This window comes from Leuciscus leuciscus, assembly GCF_965113295.1.
Source record: "Leuciscus leuciscus genome assembly, chromosome: 14".
Lineage (NCBI taxonomy): Eukaryota > Metazoa > Chordata > Actinopteri > Cypriniformes > Leuciscidae > Leuciscus > Leuciscus leuciscus.
This window is the reverse complement of record NC_138738.1, coordinates 550,601-567,787: the sequence shown is the minus strand read 5'-3', so window position 1 is coordinate 567,787 and position 17,187 is coordinate 550,601. Positions and strand designations below refer to the sequence as shown.

The 17,187-nt window shown below is 42.2% G+C and overlaps 1 protein-coding gene across 2 annotated transcripts in view; it reads right to left on the bottom strand.

Moving 5' to 3' along the window:
- Window positions 1-513: 513 nt before the first annotated feature.
- The window catches only part of slain1b (SLAIN motif family, member 1b), a 26,046-nt gene continuing 9,372 nt past the window's right edge, over window positions 514-17,187 (bottom strand). The window contains exons 4-8 of one of the 2 annotated variants that reach the window (XM_082190284.1): window positions 17,102-17,187; window positions 15,784-16,095; window positions 13,894-14,019; window positions 12,192-12,441; window positions 514-1,282 (exon numbers count right to left, since the gene is read on the bottom strand). The exon at window positions 17,102-17,187 is cut by the window's right edge and continues 46 nt beyond it. In XM_082190284.1, the coding sequence (XP_082046410.1) occupies window positions 1,216-1,282; window positions 12,192-12,441; window positions 13,894-14,019; window positions 15,784-16,095; window positions 17,102-17,187 (841 nt within the window). In that variant the 3' untranslated portion in view covers window positions 514-1,215. Of the gene's footprint in view, window positions 1,283-12,191; window positions 12,442-13,158; window positions 14,020-15,783; window positions 16,096-17,101 lie in introns of those variants that run through there. The other variant, XR_014211611.1, reaches the window with a different exon arrangement.

The window sequence follows — 17,187 nt, the reverse complement described above, 5'->3', positions numbered from 1 at the left end:
TTTTAATGTCAGAATAAAAAAGTTAAGTAATAATTTTGACAAAAAGTCAAAATTCTGAGCAAAAAACTAAAAATTATGACTTAATTGATACTTTTTTGTAAATTTTTACTTTTTAATGTCATAATTTATACAACTCTTCATCTCATCACTGTGATTTACAAAAATGTTTTTTTTCTTATGTGGTATTAATGGACATATTTCACTCAAATATGGAGAAAAAGAGTAAATCTTCTGAAAGCATGAGGTGATCTTCAATAATAGATTGTAAAAAGGCTCAAATCCAGAGTGAGACTCAATAAATGTTTAAATCTCTGAGAGCAGAAGAGACACGTTCATCATCACTCATGTAATCAGTCGAGCTCGGAGACGACATCAGTAAAGATGAGTCCCTGAACACACACACACACACACACACACACACACACACACACACACACACACACACACACACACACACACACACACACACACACACACACACACACACACACACACGCACTCCATTACAAAACAAACAGAAGTTTATTTGGACTTTAAACACAGACACAGTCTTTAAAATATCATAAAGAATTATTTAAGAAGAAAACTGTGCCGCTTATACAGAAACAATGTGCAAACATGGAGAACACTCTTTTAAATATATTTTACACAATAAAATTAGAAAAGAAAAGAAATACAGTGCATAGAAATTCATCCTGGAATAATTTATGACAAAATAAAGACTAACAGTGAAAGTGCAACATCCAATTAACACAAGAACAATTATAACCTAAACAATCATTTAAGTCAAATATGTTTTTAAAAGGTGCAATAACTGGATCATAGATTAGAGTGCATGTCGTCTGTTATCAAGTTAAAAAGGAATATTAATCATATAAACATAGTGACAATAAAGTGTTCGAACCTGTAAAGAGTTAAAAAGTGTGGAAATTTGGTTAAAACCATTTGAAATCACAAAAATATTCCAATTTCAAACAATCGTACAAACTCGCCGTTGAGTTCCAGTGTTTGTTTGAGAAAGAAACGCAGCAGGAACAGCTTTAGCAGCAGGTGTTGATGATCAGTGTGTGTGTGTGTGTGTGTGTGTGTGTGTGTGTGTGTGTGTGTGTGTGTGTGTGTGTGTGTGTGTGTGTGTGTGTGTGTGTGTGTGTGTGTGTGTGAGGACTTCCTGACCAGCAGGAAGTGACCCGCCGCTCCAGCGCTGACCTCGTGACGTCAGTAACACCCGTCCCGCCAGCTCCCGTCCCGCAGCGTCGACAGGCTCCTCGGAGGCGTCAGCAAACTGACCGAGAACAGAGAACATCAGAAATAATGACATGTGACCAGAGTGAATGTGTTATATGATATAACTCAATGATATATATTATGCTTTTTCAGATGTTCCCTTTCATACAGTGTGTAATAGAGCTGTCTGTTACTGTAAAAGCTCTGAAAGATCAAATAAAGTTTTTGTCTCCTAAAAGAAGTGATTCTGAGCTGAAACGAGTCGTCAGTAATTCAGTCTCTGCTGATCCTGCGTAGGTTTGTAACTCATTAGCATAATGCCAGCCTGTGGTGTTGATTGGCTGAGCAGCGTCTCTTAGCCCCGCCCTCAAACACTGTAGTGTATCTGAGACTGGGAGAGTTTGGTTCGTGTTGTTCATGTGGAGAAGACGCTGTTTTCTGAGATTGATACGGTAAAACCCACGCCATCGTTACTGTTCGTATCACTGTGATCAAGAGCTGAGATTCAGATATGATAATGAGTGTTTGCTTTCTGACCAATCACAGCAGAGCAGCTCTCAGAGAGGCGGGGCTTAGAGAGACTGACTCTTCAAACGAAGCGTTTCAGACACTGAGAGAAAAGAGCTGAAGCTGCAGTGGAGATTATGAGGAGATTAAAGTGTTTTTGATCTTGGATGAATGTGAACCTGTTGTAGGAAATTTAGAAACTTTCAAATAGCCTCATAGTTAACACTTTAAGATTAGTTAACTTAATTGGTTAGCATGAACTAAGAATGAAAAATGCTTCTAAACCATCTTAGTTAAAGTTAATGTCAATATTTACGAATACATTATTCAAATTAAAAGTTGTATCTGTTCATATTATTTAAAGGACATGAGCTGACATGAACTAACAACGAACAGTTGTGTTTTTATTAACTAACATTAAAAAAGATTAATAAATTAATGGGTAACACTTTACAATAAAGTTTCATTACGTAACATTACTTAAACTAAAAATGAACAATAGTCAAGTCAAGTCAAGTTTATTTGTATAGCGCTTTTCACAATACAGATTGTATCAAAGCAGCTTCACAGTATTAAATTAAAATAATACAACAAAGTTTGTTTCAAGAGGAATTTATTGATTGATAAAATTAAATTAAATATCCCCAAAATATCCCCAACTGAGCAAGCCAAAGGCAACAGTGGCAAGGAACCGAAAAACTCCATCAAGTGACCTAATGGTGTCCTAAAACTCCATCAGGTGACCTAATGGAGAAAAAAAAACCTTGGGAGAACCCAGGCTCAGTCGGGGGCCAGTTCTCCTCTGGCATTTATGAGCTAGAGGCCGGATTGTAGTTTGAACTGTAGGATTACATGAATGCCTGGCTGAAGAGATGCGACTTTAATCTAGTTTTAAACTTCTACTTCTACAGCATTTATTAATCTTAGTTAATGTTAATTTCAACATTTACTAATTCATTATTAAAAATCAAATGTTGTGTTAGTTAATGCACTGTGAACTAACATGAACAATCAACAAGCTGGATTTTTACTTACAAACATTAACAAAGATTAAATAAATACTGTAAGAAATGTATTCCTCATTGTTAGTTCATGTTAGTAAATGCATAAACTAATGTTAACAAATGAACCTTATTGTAAAGCGTTACCAATGAATGCATGCATTAACTAACTTGAACTAATGGAAAGTAAACTGTAAAGTGTTCCCATTAAAGGATAGGACAGTAATGGTAAGTACATGGAAACTGGACACATTACTGCAGTTTTCATCATTTACTCCATCAAGCGGCGGGTTTTAGGTCAGCGGATCTAAATTCTTCACGATCTCGACCTGAATTTTTCATAACTTACTAATTTTAGGTTTTAATCCGAATCCGTTTGGAGTTTTAAGCAGCTTTGAGGATTTGAAGAAGCTGCTGAAGATGAAGCTGGACGAAGTGTGTGTGTTTCAGGGGTCAAACAATATATCGCATCACAATATGTATCGTGGACAGTTCACTCAAAATTAAAATTACTGTGTGAGAGTTTTCAGAGTTTTAGTGTCAGTACTACATTAAACTGCTATATATAAAATGTTTAATATAATGTATAATAATGAAATGAGGGAATATTTGTGTAAAAAGTGGCCTACAATATTTTAAATATATCTAGTCAGTGACAGAGTGCAACCATATTTGTCTAAAATAATTCTGTTTTCAGCTTCAGAATCATGAATATTGTTACTCTGGTGTCTCTATTGTCCTGTGCTTTGGGTTTCAGCACCAGGTCCAAATCTATTCATTTACACACACAATGTAATATCAAATTTAGCATTTTATGCCCTCAACAGTATATTTTTTGTTAACCTTTTCTCATATGTCTTGGAGTATCGCAATAATATGGTATCGTGAGTTGAGTATCGTGATATGTATCGAATCGGGACATGAGGGAATCGTTACACAGTTCAGTTCAGTACTAGAGCACATTTAAAAACGGCCACTGGCCGACCAAAGTGCTGTGCACATAGAGAATAGAGCTAATAGAAATTAGTAACATTAATAATAATAAACAGTTTAAAACAGAACAATCATTATAAGCTAAAAGCAATAGAAAATGAATATGTTTTGAGCTTGTTCCTCAGTGCGGGCCAGACTCTTCTAAAGCTCGGGTCCCAGTGGTTCTAGACGGGTTCTGGGTATCTGAAGGAGAAGTTTCGTTTCAGATCTAAGACTTCTGGTGGGAGAATATAAATGGAGCAAGTCAGACAGATAAGAAGGTGCTAAATCATTTGAAGATTTATACACCAGTATTAAAATTTTATATTAAATTCTGAAATGTATCGGTAGCCAATGAAGGATCTCAAAAGTGCAGAGTCGCATGGTCAGATTTCCTCTTTCCCTTCAGGAATCTCGCAGCGTGCCAAACAATCTGTAAGAGTGCCGTTTGGGACTTTGATACACCAAAATAAAGGGAGTTGCAATAGTCCAAGCGCGAGGTAATAAGAGCATGGATCGCAGTCTCCATCGAGCGCTTGGGAAGATGAGTTTTTATTTTCGCTAGAGAGCGAAGATAGAAAAAGCTGGATCCAGTGACAGCACTAATTTGCTTATCGAATTTGAGGGAACTATCTAACATCACACCTTAATTCTGTACTTGGGGTTAGAATAGGAAAAAATAGGAAATTCTTGGCAAGCCAAGCTTGTACCTCCTCAAGACACGCTGTCAGACTGTCTAGAGCACTCTTATTCTTCCTAGACAAAGGCATATAAATCATCAGCATAACAGTGAAATGAGGCATAGTGTTTCCTAAAAATAGATCCCAGAGGAAGAAGATATAGTCCTTCGGATGAGACGTAAAACCGAGGTCCTGACTCTCTGTGGTCATTAAAAATCCCAGGGGTGTAACCCCGGCATCCTGGCCAAATTTGCCCCTTGGCCTCTGTCCATCATGGCCTCCTAATCATCCCCATATACTGATTGGCTTCATCACTGTCTCCTCTCCACCAGTAAGCTGGTGTGTGGTGGGCGTTCTGGCGCAATATGGCTGCCGTCGCATCATCCAGGTGGATGCTGCACATTGGTGGTGGTTGAGGAGATTCCCCCTTCTATGTAAAGCGCTTTGAGTGCTGAGAAAAGCTGTAACGCTCAGCCTAGATTATAGGTGATAATACACAAATAAAACTTTACGGTCTTGACCCTTCTTAAATGTTATGTCTGAATGTTTAGCAAAAAGAACTCACGGAGAACATCCTTTCAGTTAAACCCAAAGTGTATTTACAAAAAAATAAAAAATAAACACCAAGCTGTACCAAAAATATATATATACACATCTCATATCAAGAAAAACAAAAAATACCTCGTAATATAAGCGGAGGAAGTGTCCTTATTAGTCCCGTATCATGTACAGTAAGTGTGTGTGTGTGTAGTAGAATCGGCCTCACCGGCTAATTCCTAAAAGTCCGGGAGCTCGATGAGAAGCAACACTGTCCTGTGACGAAATCCCAGAGGCAAATAATCCAAAGTTCTGATAATTCCACAATGAAGATTTTCCAGTCACAGTCTTGAACAGCTTGATGAGATATAATCCAGCGATCGATCGCAAATCTTTGAGCACTGAAAAGTAGCTACTGTACGCCGGGTTTTTTCCGCTCTTTTAAAACGGAAGTCCAGTGAAAACAGCTGATTCGAATGACGTCACGGGGATTCCCTGGAGCTGTGCGACAGAACTCTCGCGTGAGTAAACGGGAACTCAATCACTTTTCCGGGCAATAAACACAGGTAGAATAATTATAACATAGCAGCTGGCTTATTAGATTAATTTGACTAATATACTGCAATATAAATATTCTTCCCTTATGTGGCCGCGCTACATAAATCCCCCCCCCCCAGCCAGCGGCATCGGAGGAGAGCGACCATAATAACGCTTCAGGTTTACCACATTTAATACATCGGTTCTAGGTGGGTTGCCCCAGCACACAGTGTAATTTATTGGCCCTGTTTTACTCTTTATTTCTGCTGGACCCTCCCACTTGGGCGCTAGCTTGGCAGAGAACTTGTTTGATGAACTAGAGAGGGGATGTGTTTTAATCCACACCAGGTCACCGATTTGAAACTGCGCATTTTTTCTACGGTAATTATAATACCTGGCTTGTTTGGCTTGGCCCATCCTCATCCTATTTTTCACCTCATCCGTCATGATTTTTTGTCTTTCAACCAGGGAATAGGCAGCTTGATCTGGAGAAGGGGGTCTGTGGATAAGACGTTCCAATGGTCCCAGAATTTGCCTACCGAGCATGAGTTCAGAAGGTGTTTTTCCAGTGGTTTCTTGCTGTGCGGTGTTAATCGCATAGCGGAATTCTGGCATCCACTGGTCCCAGGTCTGATGTTGTTGATCCACATATGAAGCAATCATAGTCTTTATTGTCCGGTTGAACCTTTCTGTTAAATTGGACTGTGGATGATAACTTGTAGTGAGTTTCTGAACACAACCCCATGTTTTACACAGGTCGCCCAGAATGCTGGAGGTGAATTGGGGACCCCTATCTGACACCAGGTATTTGGGTACTCCCCACCGTGTAAATATCTCCTCCCGGAGGATTTTCACAATTTTCTGGGTCTTGCTGTCTCTCAGTGGGAACATTTCCACCCACTTAGTGAAGTAATCCACAATGACAAGGAGGTACGTGTTCTGTTTTTTGCTGCTAGGTAATGGTCCCATTAGGTCTACCCCTAACATGTGTCCAGGCTCGGTGATCTGAGTACTCTGCATAAATCCAGAAGGTTTGGTATTGCTGGATTTATATTTCTGGCATATTTCACAGCTTTTGACGTATTGGCACACGTCCTTCCTGATGGACGGCCACCATGCCACGTCTAGGATTTTAAGCAGAGTTTTTAACTGTCCAAGATGGCCTCCAAGTGGATTATCGTGATAATAATGCATGAAGTCAGAGGTTAATGATTGTGGTACTACCAACTGATACTTCTCTCCCTTATTTCTCATAGGGACTTTGCGATACCACACCCCTTGGAGGTCTTCAAAGGTGATGGGTTGATCTTTGACTGATCGAGGTTTGAGGCTAGACTGCAGTTGAGTGATGGTAATATCCAAACTTTGAGCTTTAGTAATTTCTTCCAGAGAGTGAGGTAATGTAGATGCATGGTGTGACGATATGGATAGACAAGGGGCAGCATCTACAGCAGGCATCTCCTCGACCCGGGACAACGCATCAGGTCCCATGTTGAGGCAACCTTTCCGGTGATGGACCTGAAAGTGGAACTGTTGCAGGCGAAGTGTCCAGCGGGTTAGGCGTGAGGAGGTTTTAGGGCAGTTGAACGCCCATGCCAGTGCTGCGTGGTCAGTGAAGACGTTGAAGGGTCTTCCCTCCAGGTAGTGTCTCCACTTTTCGACAGCCCAAACCACTGCCAGACATTCCTTTTCAGAAGTGCTGTAATTTTTCTCTGCTCCAGTTAAGGTCCTTGATGCATATGCCACCACCTTTTCTCCCTCCTCTGATTGTTGAGTGAGGATGGCACCCAATCCAACCTCACTGGCGTCGGTGTGAACCTGGAAGTCTTGGTTAATGTCTGGTTGTATTAACACTGGTGAGTTTTGCAAAGCTTGTTTAAGTGCATCCATACTAGCTTGACACTCTGGAGTCCATTCCCACTTAACTCCTTTCTTTTTGAGGTGGTTCAATGGAGCAGCAATGTCAGCGAAGTGGGAAATAAACTTATGATACCACCCGGCCAGACCCAGAAATCGTTGCAAGGCTTTGAGATCTTGCGGTGGGGGGAACTCCGCAACAGCTCTGGTCTTCTCTCGATCAATCTCCACTCCCCTCTCAGAGACTATATGACCGAGGAACTTGAGCTGTCGCTTGAAGAAATGGCATTTCTTCATGTTCAGCGTCAGGTTGGCTTGGGTAAGTCTATGGAGAACCATGTTGACATGTTGTATGTGTTGTTCTATTGACTTTGAATAGATGATGATGTCATCAATATAAACGAAACAAATCTTCCCCCTCAGATCAGATAGAACTCTCTCCATCAAACGCTGGAAGGTAGCAGCGGCATTCCTGAGCCCATACGGCATCGATTTGAATTGAAATAGCCCCTTGGTGGAGATAAAAGCAGTTTTCTCCTTACTCTTTTCATCCATTTCAACCTGCCAGTACCCCGACTGCAGGTCCAAGGAACTAAACCAGGAGGCTCCTTCCAAGGATTCAAGGATGTCGTGAATCAACGGCATTGGGTAAGCGTCAGGTACGGTCTTGCTGTTAAGCTTCCTATAATCCACACAGAACCTGTATGAGCCATCAGGTTTGGGGACCAGGACCACAGGTGAAGACCAAGGCGAGAAGGAAGGTTCAATGATTTTATCTCGCAACATCTGATCGACTTGTTCCTCAATGATCTGCTTCTTAAGAGGAGAAACTCTGTACGCTCGGAATTTGAGAGGTATGTCATCTGCTAATGTGATTTTGTGCTGTACTACTGACGTCTTACCCAGGATGTTAGAGGTGGTGCGTGGCCAAGCAGAAATCAACTTCCGTAACTCCTCCTGATTGTCGGAGTCCCACGTAGTGATCTCGGGGGGAACAGACATGAGTTCGGGAAGTCTGCCACTTGATGGTAAGGCATAGTATAAGTTCAGCTTAGCAGTCATATGAGAAAGGTCTCGACTAGGCAAGGTAACTGTCCCTGTTGGAATCTGCGATGGCAAGAAAGGGTAATAGGTGTATCCTTTGTCGGATCTTAACCCATATCTGCTTAGTCCCACTTCCAGGACCGCTCTTGTAGCCCTCAGGAAATCCAGACCAGCGATAAGAGGAAAGGTGAGGTGAGTATCTTTTAGGATATAAGTATCCATATTGCATTCGTGGTCATGCCATTGAAACCTAATCTTTTGCAGGTCTCTGGACTGGTGAATCGTTCCGTCCGCCATAATGAACCTCTGTGGGCTGGAGGTAACGACTGATGGAATCTCACCTTTCAACTGTTTCCACAGGTTTTCTTGCATTAATGTGTAAGTACTACCTGTGTCTAATACCGCCTTCACTTCTTTGCCATTTACTCTTACAGGCACCACAAGAAGAGATGAGACTGGATGGGGTTGAGCTATTGTTACTCCGGCCAGGTTTTTGTTGAAGGTACGTTCAGCAGATTTCTTGTTGGTCTTCTCTTTGCTATTCTGAGTGCCGACTTTTTGCCAGTAGTCTTTGGCTCCCATGTGATCCTTTTCCACCATAGATCCAACTTTCACTAGCTGCTCAACCGAGTTGACTGTTCCCCTCATACACCCAGCAACCCTGGGGTTGATGTTGTTAAGTATACGATTTACTAGTTCCTCCTCAGAGATTTCTGGTTTCCATTTCAGACATAGGGCCCGGTAGTCATATGCAAAGTCCCTCAGGCGTTGTCGTGGCTGCTGAACCATTGTCCTCAGCTTTTCCTCTACTTCTGAGAGGTAATCATCTGGAAGAAAAGCAGCCATGAATGCCTTTTTGAAGGAACTCCAGTCCGTTACCTTGACCTTTTCCGCCTTCCACCAGCTCAGAGCGGGTCCCTTCAGCACTGTGCTCAAGGTTCCTAGGAGTTCAGCACTAGGAAGGGGCCGGATCTCCAGGAAGTTCTCACATTGCTCGATGAAGTTGAGCACTTCCGCTGTCTCACAGGAGTCACCGAAAGAGGGGAAATCTATGCGGACAGGAGGTCGGCCACAGAATGAGGATGAACCAGCCACTACTGAGGAAGTCAGTACATTAGGGATTTGAGCAATCCTAGGATGCTGAATGTCATAAGTATCGTTGAGAGGTTTATGAGTGTAAATTTTCTCTCTAGATACCGGAACTTGTGTAGGTGGATAATGAACAGAAGAAAATTGGGAGGCATCAGGCGAGGATGCCCGCAATCTGGAGAGTGTGGGAGTGCTAGTGAGCCTCAATTTCCTCATTTGACTTTCCCATTTAGCATCTCTCCTAAGAAAACAATCTGTTACGGCCTTTTCTAATTTTTCCAGCGCCCTTACAAAATAATCCTCCAACCCTGCCAAGCTAGTATCAACTGCCTGCCTGAAACTTGTTTCCCGATTTAATATACTGTCCATTGACTGTTTGAAATCTTGTTCAAAAGTATGTACTTTGTTATTTAGAGCCAATAAATCCACTTTACATTGAGTCATCTCTGATTGTAATGATTGTACCATCTCAACATTTTGTAGACAACTCTCATCATCATCATCATCATCATCAGAGTGTTCAGCATCAGAAATGTACAATGAGCTTATCATTGAGGTTATTTCTGCAGTAGGATTACGCCTGGTCACAAATGGGCCTGCAGTAAAATCTGCCGCATCCATATCATTTTGTACATTTTCAGATGTAAATGGGTCATCAGGATTTACATCGGCATTAACAACTTCAGCAACTTCATCAGAATTATTCACCTCCATATTGCCAAATGAGAAAAAAAAATTCCACAAACAAACACAATAATAAAGGGTCCCCGTACGGGCCACCAATATGTAACGCTCAGCCTAGATTATAGGTGATAATACACAAATAAAACTTTACGGTCTTGACCCTTCTTAAATGTTATGTCTGAATGTTTAGCAAAAAGAACTCACGGAGAACATCCTTTCAGTTAAACCCAAAGTGTATTTACAAAAAAATAAAAAATAAACACCAAGCTGTACCAAAAATATATATATACACATCTCATATCAAGAAAAACAAAAAATACCTCGTAATATAAGCGGAGGAAGTGTCCTTATTAGTCCCGTATCATGTACAGTAAGTGTGTGTGTGTGTAGTAGAATCGGCCTCACCGGCTAATTCCTAAAAGTCCGGGAGCTCGATGAGAAGCAACACTGTCCTGTGACGAAATCCCAGAGGCAAATAATCCAAAGTTCTGATAATTCCACAATGAAGATTTTCCAGTCACAGTCTTGAACAGCTTGATGAGATATAATCCAGCGATCGATCGCAAATCTTTGAGCACTGAAAAGTAGCTACTGTACGCCGGGTTTTTTCCGCTCTTTTAAAACGGAAGTCCAGTGAAAACAGCTGATTCGAATGACGTCACGGGGATTCCCTGGAGCTGTGCGACAGAACTCTCGCGTGAGTAAACGGGAACTCAATCACTTTTCCGGGCAATAAACACAGGTAGAATAATTATAACATAGCAGCTGGCTTATTAGATTAATTTGACTAATATACTGCAATATAAATATTCTTCCCTTATGTGGCCGCGCTACAAAGCGCTATATAAATGTAATTAATTAATTAATTAATTAATTAGTGAGAATAGGACAGGAGCCAAGACAGAACCCTGAGGCACACCACAGGATTCATTTCGGAGGGAAGAGGAGAAACGTCCCATTTTTACAGAGAAACGTCTATTGTCATTTAAGAAGGCCTGAAAAAAAAATCCAATACCTTGGAAATAAACGGCACAATTGATATAGGACGAAAGTTTGATAAGATAAAGGCATCAAGCGAGGGATTCTTTAGTACGGGTGTAATTGAGGCAATCTTCAAACTCGAGGGTTTAGCTCCTTCAAGCAAGGGTTTATTCAACAACGACACCAACCCAGGGATGACAGAGTCGAATAATATCAGATAACGAGGATGTAAAGTGTCATACGTACAAAAGGAAGGTTTAAGTTTAAACATTACTTCCTTTACAGAATGCAGAGAGACAGGACTGAAAGAGAGAGGGTTGGTGGACTCATCTCTGCCGGTATTCCTGATCGGAGACTTGACATTGGGCTCTCAAATTAGAAACTTTATTGCCAAAGTAGCTGGAAGAATCCTCCCAGAGTGCCGAAGACGGGCAGCGAAGAGAGTTTATAGGGGGAGTTAAAACTGAGTTAATGGCAGAAACAAGTGGTTTTGGGGTGTGATGATGTTTCTCAATCAATTTAGTAAAATAGGAAGCATTAGCTTTCTTAACCGCATTCTGATATAACAATAGGCAGTCCCTGAAGATCTCGTACGAGACCTGTGTCTTTTTTCCACTTCCTTTCTGCTTTCCTGCACGAGTGTGTACTATGATCGACCCATGACTCTGATTTGGATGTAGATTTTGACTTTAAATCTTACTGCTCCTTTCAAGTCTTATAAGTATCTTCAGAAACAGTATTTAAATGAAGCTCCACATCGAGGTCCGGTAGTGGGGATTCTAAAGATAGAAGAGGATTAACCTCATTATAGAACTTAATAACATCTACTTCAAAATGAGGTAAATGTGCACGCGCTTGAGCGGTGTTATACAGGTGCAATAGAGAGCAGAGGAAGAGACATCTTAAATAAAAGAGGAAAATGACCAGAAATAGCAGAACTTCACCTTCAGTTACAGATATCCAACATGTGTCCATGAATATGTGTGGGATAATTAACCCACTGCAGAATATGTAAAGAGTGATGTTTACACCCTTGGTGTGTGTGTGTGTGTGTGTGTGTGTGTGTGTGTGTGCTTACCTGCGCACCGGAGCCGTGAGTTTGCCGCGCGAGCCGCTCGCTATGAAGGACGCGGGCCGCGGTAAGCCACTGCGCGCCGGGATCTGGGAGACGGACGCTTTCCCAGCGGACACACACTGGGACACACACTGGGAACTGGCCGACGGACCCTTGATGGTGGGACTGACGTAAGCGGTGGCTTTGAGCGTCTGGCGGGACGAGAAGTTCCCGACGCTCTGAACGCGAGCCTGCAGCTGCCCGGGAGCCGGAACTGCACAGAACACACACACACACACACACACATCCTTACAAACAGAAAATATCTTTCCTTACATATGAATGGTCGATACCCAGCAATAGCCGTCATTTCACCGTCTCGTTTAACTATAGACCCAGTAGTCGGCGCCAATGGCCTCGTGGTCAGTGCGCCGACATGTAGCGCCTTTGCGCTTGGGCGGCCCGAGTTCGAGTCCCGGCTTGTGGACCTTTCCCGATCCCATCCCCCGTCTCTCTCCCACCTCATTTCCTGTCATCTCTCTACTGTCCTGTCACAATAAAAGGAAAATCACCAAAAAAACAATATACAAAAACTATAGACCCGGTATAGTCCGGCTATGAGTAACACACTTCCAGCCAAAATAACCTTGAATTTGGTTATTACCAAAATAACTTGTGAGATGTATGATATTCCATCATGTAAGCAGTCTCGCTCTAGTTCATCCCAAAGCTGTTCTATCGGGATGAGCTCAGGACTCCAGCCAGTCCAGTTCCTCCACACCTAACTCCTCATCCATGTGTTAATGGTCCTGCTCTGTGCACTGGAGCGCAGTCATGCTGGAACAGGAACATCACCAGACTCTTCCCACGAAAATGGGAGCAGGAAATTGTCCAAAATGTCTTGGTCTGCTGAAGCATTAAAACCCCACACCATCACCCCCCCTCCACCAAACCTAACGGTTTGTTCCGTGTGTGTGTGTGTGAGACGTACTGCAGGTCTGAAGTCGTGTCAGTGTCCCGGTCGAGTCGAAGCGCTGGCTGCTCCGCAGGGACAGGTGTGTGTGTGTGTGTGTGTGTGAGTGTGTGTGTGTGTGTGTGTGTGTGTGTGTGTGTGTGTGTGTGTGTGAGTGTGTGTGTGTGTGTGTGTGTGTGAGACGTACTGCAGGTCTGAAGTCGTGTCAGTGTCCCGGTTGAGTCGAAGCGCTGGCTGCTCCGCAGGGACAGGTGTGTGTGTGTGTGTGTGTGTGTGTGTGTGTGTGTGTGTGTGTGTGAGTGTGAGTGTGAGTGTGTGTGTGTGTGTGTGTGTGAGACGTACTGCAGGTCTGAAGTCGTGTCAGTGTCCCGGTCGAGTCGAAGCGCTGGCTGCTCCGCAGGGACAGGTGTGTGTGTGTGTGTGTGTGTGTGTGTGTGTGTGTGAGTGTGTGTGTGTGTGTGTGTGTGACGTACTGCAGGTCTGAAGTCGTGTCAGTGTCCCGGTCGAGTCGAAGCGCTGGCTGCTCCGCAGGGACAGGTGTGTGTGTGTGTGTGTGTGTGTGTGTGTGTGTGTGAGTGTGAGTGTGTGTGTGTGTGTGTGAGACGTACTGCAGGTCTGAAGTCGTGTCAGTGTCCCGGTCGAGTCGAAGCGCTGGCTGCTCCGCAGGGACAGGTGTGTGTGTGTGTGTGTGTGTGTGTGTGTGTGTGTGTGTGTGAGTGTGAGTGTGTGTGTGTGTGTGTGTGTGAGACGTACTGCAGGTCTGAAGTCGTGTCAGTGTCCCGGACGAGTCGAAGCTCTGGCTGCTCCGCAGGGATGGGGACGCGGGAACGGACGCCATCGGGAGACTCAGCAGGTTTGGCATACTCCTCCTCAGCTTATCTGAGGAAACATCACTTCCTGTTAGCTCTGCCAATCACACACACACACACACACACACACACACACACACACACACACACACACAACATAAACATGTTCTACATCAGATTAAAGCCCAATTACATTTGATGTGCTTTAAGAGGATTGAGACGCAGCAGAAAGTGTGTGTTTGATTTAAGATGCTTAAAGACTGAACATCAGTGAGAGTTTTACCCATCAGCCCATTCAACTACAGCCGGCGGAGAACATTCTGGCAAAGTTCTCTCAAAGATATGAACAAATAACGTTAATAGAACGTAATTCATAATGCAAAAACATTATAATTGGAATTATGTTTACAAGTTTGGAATAATTCTAATCTTTTAATGTTTCTGAAAGAGTCTCTTCTGTTCACCAAAGACTGCAGTTATTTAATCAAAAATACAGTAAAAACAGTGAAATATTATTATAATGTAAATCATCTGTTTTCTATGTAAATATATAGTAAAGTGTAATTTATTCCTGTGATCAAAGCTGAATGTTCAGCATCATTACTCCAGTCTTCAGTGTCACATGATCCTTCACAAATCACTCTAATACGATGATTTATGATCAAGACACATTTATGATTATTATCAGTGTTGAAAACAGTTTCATATTTTTGTGCAGCCTTACGGAGAGACTCAGGAAGAGTTTCTGAATGTTAGTGGAGACATTATGTAGTTGTTGTGGAGTTACACTGATCATCTCATCATCATGTTTAACTTCTACACTAAAGTTGACAGTTCCCAGACAGAACAGTTTCAGGCTTTGCTGGATCTTTATCATTGCTCTAGAACTGGTCTCTGTCGTCGCGTGTGAAACCAAATGTCGGCTGGTGTGTGTAAACGTGCAGATTAAGGGCCGCTAATATTATAATAAGATCCTCTTCATACGTCAGAAGAGGAAGAAATCTGATTGGCTTATTTTATAACATGCTTGCAGAGAAAGGCTCACCAGAACACAGTTACTGGGTTTCACTTTTCATGTTTTCTGTGTCAGTAGAAGCACCGGATTTAGGGTGACCAGACGTCCCGAAAAATTCGGGACAGTCCCGAAATCTAAACTGTTGTCCCGAATCCCGAATTTGGCCCTAATTGTCCCGAAAATTATACTAAAGCAAAATCTTGAGTAGTTATTGTCTTATTAACATTAAAAACTGTCTGCGGAGGTTGAGGCCGGCGACACACTGGCTGCGTGGCGTGTCCGTTTTTATTTCGGCTCCCTGTTAACAGGTTAGAGCTTGCACACTGCCTGCGTGACACGTGCGTCTCAGGTGCGCCTCGAGCCGCGCGGAAAACGCGTGCATGCTAGAAACAGAACCGACGCCTATTTTTCACGCGACACGCAAGCCTGCAAAATAGCAAGCAAAATAGAATAGGAAAAGATGTTTGTATGTCATTTTGACATGAAAACATATTAATAAATTACATTTTGATGTTTGAAAGTTTAAGTTTTTACATAAATGCAGATATAAATGTAATAAAAAAAAAAATATGATCGATTTTCAAATATTGCACCTGTCAATACAGAATAATGACAGACTGTTGATCTTTGAATAAAAATGTTCAGGTTTGAAATTCATTATCTTTTATTATAAGCACTTACACACGGGAAAAGACAGATTTTCTTGATATGTCCCCTTTAGTTTGCATACTGGTGTTGTTTCTTTCATGGCAGTGTCAAAGCGTCTCTAATGCATCATTTCCTCACAGAATCTGACCTGACGTTAATCATGATAATCACCTGCGCTGCTCCTGAGTCCGTGCGGCTCGCTGGCAGGCGTCTGCGCAGGTGTGTGTGTCTGCGCAGGTGTGTGTGTCTGCGTCGCGCTGGAGAGCCTCCAGTCCCTGATGCTGCTGAAGGTGTGTGAGTGCGGCATGGCTCCGGCGCGGCTCAGGCGCGGCTGCGGTGGTGGCATCTCTCCGTAATCTTCATCATCCTCCTCTTCCTCGTCCAGCTGCGAGTCGCTGCGCTGGAAGGAGAAGCTGGTGCTGCGACGGTTAATAGAGGAAGAGGAAGAAGAAGAGGCGGTGGTGGCGAAGTCCTGACGGAGACCTGAGAGGAACAAATGCTCAACGTCATATTTAAAATAGTTATGAGAAAAATAAGCAACAAAATAAGAAAACAGTTCAATAAGAAGATATATTTTGCATTAAGATCTTTTGCACATTTCTCCAACACATTCATCTCTGTAATACAGTCATGAACATCAGTTTGTATTAATCTCATGTACATGAGCCATACGTCCCAACTGATTGATTACAATCCAAGTTTTCTGAAATGTAATTTGAATCCCTTGTATTTTGTTGCGGGGTCAAACACATAACTGAGTGGACTGAAGTACTGGTTAACCGATGAGTTATTGTTAATGTCAGTTTCTCATCTAACCCTGAGGAGATTTAAATGTTCATTCATGCATTTCTCAGACGCTTTTATCAAAGAAGACGCACGTTCTTCTCTGGGATCGAATGCGTCTCTAGCATTGCTCTACTGTTAGAGCTTCAGGAAAGTGAACACACAAAAATAAAACAAAAACGTTTAAAAAAAGATTACATTTTAAATTTAAAAAATAGTTGCAATACTGTTTTTAATATAATTTTTTAATGAATACATTTTAAATGTTGTTGTAAAGTGTGAGAAGCATTAATATTACGTTTTACGTGTTTTTACCTGATCGGTTTTGGTTTTTCATAGTGTGATTTTACGGCATGTTTTTAGGAGTAAAATGTTGTTTAAATCAGGCGAATGAAATATGAACAAACCTTCAGAATATAGATGGAGATTTCTGACTCAAACGCACCGCCTTTAAAGAGACGGATTGAGATTGAAATCTACAGACACAAATACACCAAGTGCAATAAAATAATGTCTATTCTGGATGTTTTCTTTCCACTGATCACATGTGAAGTAAGAGCCTGCAGTGTCTCGTCTTACACTACAATGATGTATAATATTTACATAAGCATAATATGTGATCATACTTCTGATATTACTGGAATGAACAGACGTGTTTTGTCATCTTCTGTAAGTGATCGGTGTAATGTGAGGTGAGTTTACTCACTCTCCTCCTGAAGTCTCGCCATCACCTGGACATCCGTCAGATCCTGCAGCTTAAAGCCCTCGTCCGGCTCACACACACTCACATCA